Source organism: Tyto alba, unplaced genomic scaffold (genome assembly GCF_018691265.1).
Source record: "Tyto alba isolate M040663 unplaced genomic scaffold, T.alba_DEE_v4.0 Super-Scaffold_41, whole genome shotgun sequence".
NCBI lineage: Eukaryota > Metazoa > Chordata > Aves > Strigiformes > Tytonidae > Tyto > Tyto alba.
The window spans coordinates 19650892-19662894 of NW_024881317.1; the positions used below are offsets into that span (position 1 = coordinate 19650892).

General features: G+C 38.3%; 1 protein-coding gene across 7 annotated transcripts in view; it reads left to right on the forward strand.

The window, feature by feature from the left end:
* Positions 1–12003, forward strand: part of USP3 (ubiquitin specific peptidase 3) — a 104127-nt gene that overhangs the window by 72496 nt on the left and 19628 nt on the right. For all 7 annotated transcript variants that reach the window (XM_032990207.2, XM_042803733.1, XM_042803735.1 and 4 more), the window contains 3 exons: positions 1254–1314; positions 3503–3634; positions 10931–11014. In XM_032990207.2, coding sequence (XP_032846098.1) covers positions 1254–1314; positions 3503–3634; positions 10931–11014 — 277 coding nt within the window. The remainder of the gene's footprint in view (positions 1–1253; positions 1315–3502; positions 3635–10930; positions 11015–12003) is intronic.

Consider the following 12003-nt stretch of genomic DNA (forward strand, 5'->3'; position numbering starts at 1 on the left):
AGAAGTGCACTTTAGCATCTAATTTTTCTTTTCTCATCATATTAGTTGGGTATTTGAAAGTGTAATGCTATTTCTGTAAATTCTGTGGTAATGGATAGCTGTTAACAATTTTACTTCATTCAAATCTAAGCGTTGTATATCTTTCCTTCAGTGACATGATCCAAATTGGAATTCCTCTCAAAATTCAAGGGTTCAATATTGATTTAGTGGTAGTTCCAAAATTGCTGTTGTTAATAAAACCGCACATACTTATTCTTGACTTGAGTAATGGAAACTTTGCTATGCTTGCCTGTTTTAGTGTGTTCTGCCTACATGGGTCATTTACTCAGATTTTTGTTTCTAATCTGAATTTGCAGACCTTGCTACTGGGTTGGGGTAGGAGTTGGAATATCCTGTTTCTGTGATCCTACCCTGGGATGGTGTTTCATCATTTTCTAGTATCTGTTGTTTTTTTCCCTTTAAGCCATTTAGCTTAAAAACATCTATGGTTTTTTTAGATTAAGTTTTCTAGTCTTAGATGACAGCTAAAAACTTAGGTAACATCTTCTGATGTCTTGAATGGATTGCGAAGGACAGCACTGTGTTACATTTTAATCTTTCAGCTTCTTGTACATGACTGAAAGGGTAAAATCTTCATGCATAAAGCCTTTGCCAGCACGGCAGCATAGGAATATGTATTTTATAAATGGTGTGTATTATCATGCATTGCATGGTTATTTATCCTGTGTGCTTCTTATAAGATTGCTAGGCTTTCTTGCAATATCTTGTTTAAAATGGCTTACTGTGTAACGAGTTTTATGAAGTAGAAGTGAAGTGGCTTTTTTCCGTGTGTGGTGGACTGCCTTATTAAAAGCCAAAAGAAAGGTTTTTAAACTTTTACCAGTGTTTTTACTACTTGTGCTTCTGATATTTCTGTATTGTATTTCAAAATCAAGTAGACCTTATGTGGATGTAATACAAACAAAAGAATTGAATTTTTTCATGGGAAGTAACAGGTAAATGTGTAGCTTGCAACTAAAACCCAAACCAGAAGAAGGATAATGCGCTTTTAGTGTTCAATAGCTTTTCAGTCTATTAGTTTAGTTCCTGATACAGGTTAACGAATGTGACTGGCTATTTTATATAACTGTGCTGCTAAGGTAGAGTCAGCAGAGCTATTGCTAGCGCTCAGGATGTGTTATACAACTGTAATATCAGAGCCAATTCATGAATTCATGTGACGCTTTTTTTTTTTTTATTCAAATCTTTTATAGTGTGCCGGTCAAATAAAAGTCCGTGGGTCTGTCTGACGTGCTCAAGTGTCCATTGTGGAAGGTGGGTACAAAGTGTTAGTGTGCGGATCTTTTAATCAGACCTGTATCTTTTTCCTTCCTCTGAGGCAGTTCATTAGAAATTTCCCTGGAATAAACCTTTCATGATTTCATTGTATGTGTATACTAAACACACTTCTTTGCTACCTTACGAGAGTCCAGAGATTATACTTACCATCGTTTTTTTATCAGAAAGTGTACAGTGAATGTGATTACTCAGCTCAAAAGTGCCTGGAGAATTGCTAATTCAGTGGATTATAGTAAAGTTCCATTCTGTAAAAGGTGTTATTGCTGTAACACATAAGGACTAGCTACCATCAGAATCCCTTCAGAGTACACCTGGTTTTTTTGTCTCTATTAGTTGAAGTACACCAAAAGAATTTGTAGAGGAATGATAAAGTCAGTGCTGTTATTTGTATGTCAGGATAATTGTAGAAAACTTGCTGCTACAGAAATGCTTGAGATGTGCATATTAATGAGAATGCATTAGTGTTGACATTTAGACAGTATCTGAGATTTGAATGTGTTTTCATCTGTAGGGTAGCATCTGTGCTTGTGTGCTATTATTCTGGAAAAGCATCATTAAACTTAGTGACTTTGTCTTTTAAAGTGGAGTCAATAAACTCCAGGTTTTGTTTCTTTGATCTGGATAGCAGTAAGTGCCATAATTTTAATGATGCCTCTTACTCAGAGTTTTCAGCGTGAATCCCTTTATTTCTCTTTTTATTTATTAATTTATTTTATAAATTTATACTTGATGAGAGCTAAGAAAGGGGGAGCTACTTCATGTTATGTGGTGGTAAGAAATAAATAGTTTGGAATATTTTACTTGTTACTGATTTTTAATTAATACTGCCCACATATGACCTGTCTTCTGAGCGGTTAGTAGACATTGAGTCAGTTATTTCTGCAGTTTGCTTTGACTTTCCAAACTGCTCCCATCCTTAGAATGGAAAATAATAGAATGAGAAGAATGTAATATACTGTGTAACAGGAGTACTTTTGATTGTGAAGGCACACAGCATATTGTTCTGTTGAAATAAAGTTTGAAATCAAAGGAAGAGAAATAGAGCTTTTCAGATCTTCTCTTGATGTACATACTCCAGGTTAGAGTCATTGGGAACATTACTGACCGTGTTAGAGCAGCAGAGCATTTCTGGTGGGAGTGTAGCTTTATAACCCTGTCATTTGCACTGTTAGGCAGAAAACGAACTCCTGCAAGCACAACTGTCTCATTTGGGTTATGACATAATTGCTGCAGGATTCTGCTGGCACAGCAGTGTTGGTAACCCCGTGGCTTCATTGCCTTAACTAGCGCAGCTGCGTTGGCAGTATTGTTTACACCTGCATGTGAGAACAAGTGTAGAATACAAAGACCTTCGTGTGGAGCATGTGCAGAGTTCCTATCAGTTAACATTACTGAGTTCAACAAGTAAGAAATGGGGGAGGAGGGAATTCATCTGAGGTCTTGCCATACACTTCTAGGTGTTAATGATTTTCAGCTAATAGTTAGGGCTCTTGCATTTGTAATGACGCTTTTTTAAAATATGTGTAATTTTCTGGATCTCTAATTTTGAGTGTGAAAATGCTCATTGTGTCAGAAAAAGAGCTGTAGAATTTCAGATTTCTTCTTCAATTATGTGACCCCTAAGCACTAGAGCCTTTCGAATTCACGAACTTTATAAAACATAGAATGCTCTAATACTGAATTATGCTGCAGAATGGGAAAGCTTAAAATGGATGTGCTGTCATATGGGGGTCAGCACACTGTTAAAATCATCGCAAACACAATGAGTGCTGGGTGGAGAAAAAAGTAGAGCTCTAAGAAAAGTATGTGGGAAAGCAATATGGAGGGCTAACAACATTACAGGTATGGAGAAAAGGAGCTAATGATTTTCCCAGTTGCAAAGGTGCATCAGTCTGTTAAGGGCCCAGAGCCTGGGGTTTGGTACAAGGATGTCTGTTTGTGGTTGCTGTGAAGGAGATGGAGAGATTAAATTAGGACAGTGTGGGAGAATAAAGGGGTAAAAAGTTAGAAGATTTAACCAATGTTTTCACACAGGTGAATTGCCTAGTTCAATGCCTGTTTAAATACCGGATGCTTATTAGGCTGTCTTTTTTCTTATTTTCAATTAATGTTGGTTAAGTAACTGTTTACAAGTATAAGACTTCTTGTTTTTCATTTATTTTAGATACGTGAATGGCCATGCAAAAAAGCATTATGAAGATGCACAGATTCCTATGACCAATCATAAGAAAACAGAAAAACAAGAGAAAGTTCAGCATACTGTGTGTATGGATTGCAGTAGTTACAGTACATACTGGTAAGGGTTTAAATGCTGTAATTTGTCAAGTTTTTGCATACCGGAAGGTGAAAACTTCAGACTATTGTGAGGTATTTTTCACACATTTTTGAGTACTTCATCTCTTGATTTTTCAGACCTGGCTGTTTAAAGACAGTTAGGAAGTAACTCTCTGCTTCTGCATGTGCATTGTAGCACTGATTGCAGCTAAACTCCTGCATTTCAAGTGATTTAGCAGAAACGTTTTGAAATAAATGCTATTTATGTGGTTTGGAGATGCTTCTGTTTGCTTTGGGGTGTGTTGAGAATCTAACCTTGCAATTGCAAAAGCTGTTTGGTTGTAGCTATTCCTTCCATCGAATCGGTGAGCCTTTCACATATCCTTTATGTGTCAGAAGATTGGGAAGCAAAGTAATACTCAATAGTTCCTGCTCAAGAGATGTGAACTTGCGGTGTGTATGTGTGTGTGTGTGTTGTTTTGTTTGTTTGTTTGTTTTCCGATACTAATTTGTTTCTTCACTCTGAAAGAAAGGCTTCTTTCTTCTGGAGATTTGGTACCACCTGTCTGAGTTTAGGAAAGCAATGGACCCTGTTGGGAGGCAGCATCAACTCTCTGGCAAGATGAAGTAGCAGAATCACGGAAGTGATTCTTTTATCAGAAGAATGGCCTGGGCTGATTTATTCTATCAGTTTATTAGAATGAGCTATAAGCATTGTTCAGGGACATTTAAAAGTTATCTTGGTAATGTTGGGTTCCCAATCTTCTTTGTTCCTCAGAGAGCAAAGACTGGAAGTCTACTGAAAGCAATGCTTTTGTGCGTTCAGCATCTTTCCTCCTCTTCACCCATAAGCAAAACTGTTGACAACTGCTTCCCCACTTCCTGTTAACTTCCTGGTTTCCCATGTATGTTGTTAATTGTGTGGTGTGGCAGTGCAGGATTTGAACAGTGCAAATCTCAGGGAAATCTGTGGTCTTGTAAAATTACTGAGTACATAGCTCTACTGATGGGTGTATTGTTCAAATAATTGGGTATCTTGTGTACTTCATCAGGGAAAAATCTGCTAGCTGAAGTTTGGGTATCCAGTTTTATGAGGAATACTTCTGTAACAAATATTTTTATCCCCTGCAAGTAAAATCACAGTTAAGTGGTCTCACCTGAAGAAATTTTGTTTGGAGCAACTGACAAATTATTCAAGATGGTGCGTGCAGCTGTACAGATGCTAAGCATAGAAGAAAGGTTTGAGTAGCTTTATGATGTGTGGGGATTTTGCTTCTACTTACATTCTATTTAAAGGACCATTGTTTTTATTTGCTCCTATGTGAAAACATTAGAAAACATAACATTTTTCTAAGTGATACATAGGCACAAGTTACTAGCATTGGAACAGCTGTGGGAAGCTAATGTCACTTTCCTGATTAATGCTGTTAACAACCAAGTTCTACATTGTAGCTTTTTGTTTCATTTGAAGTATGACCTGTCTTCTAGTCACTCTGAAGGTAGTAAAGTGTGGAGGAATTTCAGCAGGGTATTTGAAGTCGTGGTTATATCTCCACTTACTATGACAACTAGTATGCCTGGCTTGATGAGGCTTGCTGAGTTACACTGGCAAGTCAGAGCACTCTGCTGACCTTATCCCAAACCCAGTATGGGGATTGTAGAATGACAACAGCCAAACTGCGGCCTATGGGATCCATTACCGAAACAAACAGTGCTTGTAAGGAGCAGGTAGGCACGCATTTAGCAAGCTCACTGGCTTTTCACAGCATATTTGTGGTAGGACAGATGAGTAGCAGTTTGACATGCGATGTCTTTTCTGCTGTAACCAAAGTAGAAGGCTGAGTTCTCTATGGATGAACTGGAAGTAATTGTAGAGAGCTTTGCCTTGGGGAGTTCCTGTTGCGTAGGATTCACCAGCAGATTATAACTCTCTTGCACTAATATGAAGCTGAACAAGAGTCAAAAGCAGTGTATAATTGCTTTCATTTAGGATATTACAGTTTTTTCCCATCTGATATTCAGAAAAAGATAGCTGGATTTGTAATAGCACCCGTTTTCTTTCAGTGGAAATGAGCTTAGATGCGTAAAGGTGAAGCAGAAAGCATTCAGACCAACTTCTGCCCCCTTAGTTCAGACAGTACTGTATGGGCTTCTATCAAATAGTGCTGGCCAGTTCAAGCAAATAGTTGGATGAATTCAAGTCATAACTAGCTAGTGTGGAGGCTGAATTTTGAAATGTTACTTGTTGGCTTCTTCAATGTAGACCATGAGTCCAATAGGCAGTGCTATGTTTATGCAATGATGTTTCTTTTAAGTGAACTTTTAAAGATCAATATTTTATGCTAGCCAAGTGTGTGACTTCACTAATTTGAAAGTCAAGAAAATACCATCCTAAGACTTAATTGAATTTTACTTCTACTGGAAAAATAAATGAGATATGTAGATGCAGTGCTGGCTTTCTTATTTGCAAATTTGTTTACTGCAGAGTTGAGTATGGAATACTTTTGTTCCATTTTTGTCCTGTGGATTCCAGTTTACTGTGTTCCTTAGCTTGCATGATAGTACCAGTGAACAGACCTGTATGGGATCTTTTCTAAGCAGAAGGCATTTAATCCTTTGCTTTTCTTTGGCCATGTCATAAACTTTCATGCAGTCATGAGAGGACAGTCCAGGGCTTGCCTTAGTTATTCTTGTTAGTCCAAGGGGAGGAAATACTATGTGACCGTTAAAGTTACCTTGGTTTATTGAATTTTGTTTCTAGTTCACATGCAATCTTGCTGTAAACTTAAAACCAGATCAAGCAGTCTCGTGTAATTGCATTTCAGTGTGGAAGTCTAGGTGGGTATGTTTTCCTTAATGTAATCATAGGCTTTCAACATAGTTTTGAGAGGAAAATGTTTCAGTTCTGGTGGGATGGTGGTTAAATTTTTATTTTATTAATCTGAGATGAGGTTTTTATTGTATTTGTGAATTTGGCAATGTTTTGAAAAATACAGATATGCTTGAGGTGCCATTAAGTATTGGGCGATGTAGGGATTTGCTTTCCAGAGGGTTTTGATCTTTCTTTGTCCTCCTGTTTGCCTGTTCAGTCTTTGCAGTGGAAAAGTTGAGAGAATGTTAATCTTTTATTTATTATGAGAGTACAGCTCTCTTCCTGGTTCTTTGGTCACTTTTGAGACAGTAGATGCAATGCTAAATCTTCAGACTGAATTATGTTGAAGACCCTAAGCACTGAGAGTCCTGGATTCCACTGTTTTGTAGGTAATCAGCCTTTTCAGTTAGTTCTAAAGTATTAAGCACAAAGAGTTTACAAGAAGTACAGATCTTTTTTGCCCTCAAGCTATTGTATGATGCTTTCTCCTGCTGTGTTGGTGGTTGTTTCTCTGTGCAGAAGTAAAATGATATGTGTAAGAAGCCTGCTTTCAGAAGTAAGTTTCCTGAAAGAGGACTCTTGTAGATTTGTTTTCTGTGTGCTAGTGTACACAGTTGGTTAGCACAGAAGAAGAAAGGCTGTTCTGTTTATGTATTTGCATAGTATGTTTCCCGTGTTCATTTAATCCCAGACACAATTTGTGGGTCAGATTTCTGACCCATTAACTTCCTTGTTATCTCTTAAAGGGATATAGTTGTGGTAGAGTCATGTCACATCCCCCCCCACGGCCTGTTATAAAAATAACTTAAGTGCCAAAGACTTTTAAAAAAATATTTTTTAGTATTTCTTTTTATGATGGTGGTTCTATTTAAAAAACAAGTCTTACTGTGCTAGAACATGAGCATCCAAAAATGAGATTGCCGAGGACCATTATTTTGCATTCCACAGGCCATGGAAATTAAAGAAGGTAAAAAGCCTTTTATCAAGACAGTAAAACTTGAGTTCTTAGTTTACTCATATAAGGTGTTAGCGCAACTAAGGTAATTTGGATTTTCGTAATTTTTCTTGTCCTGTAAATCTTCAAGTTCAATCAGGGCTTTTAAACAAAGCATATTCTGTAACATACTGAAACTACCAGCAGTAAGCATAAGTGTTCCCCGGAGCAGTGCATACCTTTGCTGGCTTGCTGCCATCTGAGCAGCAAAGGTAGCCAGAAAAGACCAGGCCTTGGAGGTGGCAGAGGTGCTAAAAATAGAAAGTGTATAGAGAGGAAAATACTGTGCTAATCCATATAAGGGACTCTCCCCGAAGTGTAGAATTTGTTCTGTACAATTGCTGTTAAAAGTATATTGTAGAACTGCTGTATGCAAAAAGGTGTATTGTTAATTTGTCATAATCCTGAGGATCACAAATTAAACATCTGTTTTGAATGTCAGCTTCACAGATAGGAAGTAATCTCTCAGCAGTTTACCTCTAAGGTGTGTGGGTTTAGAAAAGTCTAAGATATTAAAGCATAAACTACTTCCTATGCCATTTACTTCATTTATCCAAAATAGATTGGTAGCAGTGCTGTTATTTCCTGTAGTAGTGCTGAATCCTCAGTGTTGCAAGGGAGATGGTTTAAAAAACTACCCATTAAAAAGAGAAGTAGAAGAAGCTTGTCTTGTTTTTAAGTGAATTTTAAAATTACATTTTCACTGTTGCAAGGACCCTGACATTGAACGACATATTTGATTTTATTACTCCATCTTAGGGAAAGTGCTAACTTGCAATTTTATGTAAAGCTGTAACTGGTGTGTGAGATCAGACCAAAAATATGGTTAACACGATCTTTAGGACATGGGAGCAAGCGTTAAATCATCTTTCAGCAGTAAGTTGGCATGGAGGCTTTCAGTGAGCTTGCATCTGCTTTCATTCCCCATTTATAAACGTTAGTAGGTACACAACTGGAGTAGCAATGTAATTGTGCCAGTATACCTGGGGGTGTGGACACTCTTGGTATTAAGGAGGGGTTGAACGGTACTGTATGGACCTGCACCATATTTGCCTCTCAGCAAAGCTGGCCTGGGTAGTTTGCTCTAATGGCTGTCCTTGAGGTGTGGTGTCCTTTGAGAGTGGCAAATGCAGGAACACTTCGGTAGGTAATCGTAGGTGGCTGATAAAGATGAATAGGACTACTTAAAACTTGGCTGAAAAATAAGCATGTTTACAGACTTTTTCCCCCCTCCCAAACTAACTAGGTCTGTAGCATTCTTTTTTAGAAAAAAAAGTAATTTTATTACTGGCAATAGCTATCTTAATAATTTCTAGATCTTACATAAATGTCCATAACTCCTGTGTTCAGTGTTCGGAAACCTTGGGAGTCATATTAATTTCTCTTCTGAGAGGCAAAAATCAACAGAGATCCTGGGCAGACTGGTCTTACAGACTTCTTTCAGTGGCAAGGGCCTTTACTTTCTCAACTCTGTAGTCTCATCAAAAATGCAGTGTTTGAAGTTACACTAGCAATACTGTTGCCTTTGAACTACATGGCAGATATATGCAACAGAGAATATTGTAAATTCCAGTTGTGCCTGAAGTTGATAACTTCATTAACTTAGGAAGCACGAATCTGCCCCAGTAGAAGAGTAACCCGAGATGATAAGGATTTTTTTCACATGTGAGTCAGTCCTGTGCCAAAGGGAAGGAAGAGGAATAGCTACGGTTCTGGTATTAAACATACCCAAAGTAAGTTAGTTTTCTTCACAGGAAGCATTCAGTTGCCTGCCTGAATTTGAAGCTGCAATCTGACACAGGGCTGACAAACACTAGCTCAGAGCTGAGCTACCTTTGAGGGATGTGGGGGAAGGGAAGTTGTGACAATTCTCTGCTCCCTTTTTGTTGCAGTGCTCTCAAAAGAGCTGCTGCAAGTGACGTTGTCTTTTTCTTACCTTCCTGTTTCTCTTGCCAGTATTCAGGTTATTTAGCTGGTGGCTAGAGCTGCTGTAAGAGTACTGTGAAATGTCATCTGCAGCTCCTGCGCGCAGCAGTAAGGCTGTCGCTCTGCTGACTGCCTCCTTTGAGACACAGTTGAGGGGAGGCTGCACAGAATTCTTGGTTTACCGATGTGCAGGGGTGGATTCTGAAGGGCTGGGCTTCCTTTCTGACTGCAGTCTTGCTGTTTCTGCTACACCCTTCCCCGCCCCCCCCCCCCCCCCCCCCCCCCCCCCGGGTATACAGGCAGTGTCTCCTTCGAAAATGGAAGAGCGAGCTTAGATAAGAGGGTCCACACACTCTGGGACCTCTATTCCCTCTTCTTGCGAGGGCAAGAAATGCAAGGGATTTTAAATACAGGAAAGCAGCAGAAGTTAATGCCATCTTGCAACAGTATTCTTGTAACAGTTTGCTGTCTCATTTCTTCAAATCAGCATGTACAATGTGGATTTACATGTGCTTGGGAAAATAGTGAAATAAGGTGTGGGGTTTTTTCAGCGTTCCCAAAAAGACCCCTCTACCCCCTTTTAGAAATGGTCTGCAACCTTTGCCTTTGTGCACTATATGAGGTATTAGGAGCCTAGAGTTAGAAGATCAAATTATAATGAACAACTTTGCTTCTTGGGAAATGTGAGATCTTTTAGACCATTATAGGATTGTAGATTTTTGTAACCCTTGCTTCTGCTGAGAGGACATTTTGATTTGGTTTCACTTTATACTTGCTTTGAGGCGGTAGGGGGGGATCAGCTTCTCTCTCCTTTTCAGCTCAGTTACTTCTGCACGCTTACCCTGAAAAAGCTCAAAATACTAGCTTAAGTTTTAAAAGAATTTCTCTATATACAAAAAACTGTATGAGAGATTGAGTGATATTTGTGGTTAAAGCACGAGGTGCAAGTTGCCACAGACTTCTGGTGTGACTTCGGAGAAATCACGCAATCTCCTAGTTCATCTTCCCTGGTGTTTTTGCCACAGCAGAAACTTCTACATTATGTGTGCATCTGTTTAGCACCTCATGTTTTAATGATGGCTCCAAAGTATTAAAAGAAAATAATTTATGCTATACATTAATCAAAACATTGTATCCTGTTTACCTGATGTCAGTTGATATTTTCTGGTAAGTCTATGGATTGTCTACGCATTGTCTACTAATGCTGCTTTTTGTTACACCGTATGTTTGAATTTTTCATGAACTGGAATTCTGCACTGAGATAAGCAGTACGTCATGCTTCTGATTTCTAATAAGGAACTGAGCTTGACGAAAAATCATGTCATAAGATAGTGCTCGTACCTTCTCTATCTATAGGGTAGTTTTCAGAGGGCACCAAGCTCTCAGTGTGTAGGTGTTGTGCTCCCCTGTCCCTCTTGTAATCTTTCATGGAATCAGTTCAGTGCTTCACACATGTAGGTGTGCGTGGCTGTGTTGAGTATTCAGCTGAAATCTTTTGCACGTTCTGATAAGTGGTTTTCTTGCAGTTATCGCTGTGATGATTTTGTAGTCAATGATACCAAGCTGGGCCTGGTACAGAAGGTCAGAGAGCACCTACAGAACTTGGAAAAGTAAGTATTTACATCTAGACTTATAATATTTGCATCATTTAAGTGGTATTTCTGGTTTGTAAGTATATATGTATTATATATATTTTGATCCTTTTATGTGTGGGGTACTGGGTTTAAATATCCTTCTCATCACTGAGAAGCAGAGGTGCAGAACAAATGGATTTGACTGATCTTGTGTGTTTTGTTTCTTATACAGTGAATCTCTTAGAAGCAGTGTATGGTGATAAAGGAATTCAGATATTGATAAACTCTCTTCCTATCTAGCCAATAATTACACTCTTTTCCATATAAATGGGAGAGAATTTCCAGAACAGAATAATAGTTTTGTCAAAACCAAAGTAAGATTCTGAAGTAAAGAAATTCAAGCAAATGCAGATGGAAGTAGTCTTCATATTAATTGCATAGTTTGGTTTCCGAACAAAAAAAGAGAAAGAAGGCATATGAACTTGGAATTGTACAGATGAGACATGTTTTTCTTCTGCTTTTATCTGATGCTGCTCCACTGAAAAGTAGATATTACAGTCTTTGTGATGCAGATGCTATGGCCAGTGCTAGATAGCAAATAGTCTTTTCACAGTTTGCTTGGAAATTTTACATAATGCTAAGTAGAAGTACGTGTACATACAAATACATTGGAATGCCCCAGAGTTCAAACAGGACTCCTGCAAAGAAATTGCTGCGATTTTCGGGAAGTCTCTGGATCCTCCCTGAGTTAAGAGTGTCGTTTACTCCGTAGGTAGTATTAACATTTTAATTGTTTTCCATTCTTTTTTATGACCTTCTCAGGTATGTAGTGAGATGTAAAGATGTTTAAGCATAATTACAAGTGCACATTAGTATTCCAGAAATGTCCAGGATCGAACTATCAGGGAGGTAAATGATACCATGGAGTCTTCTGTGTTGTGTAATGACAGTTTTTGAATGTTTGGAGGGCTTTTTAATTTAAAAAAAAAAAAAAAAAAAAAAAATCCCCTAAAATCTGGAACAGG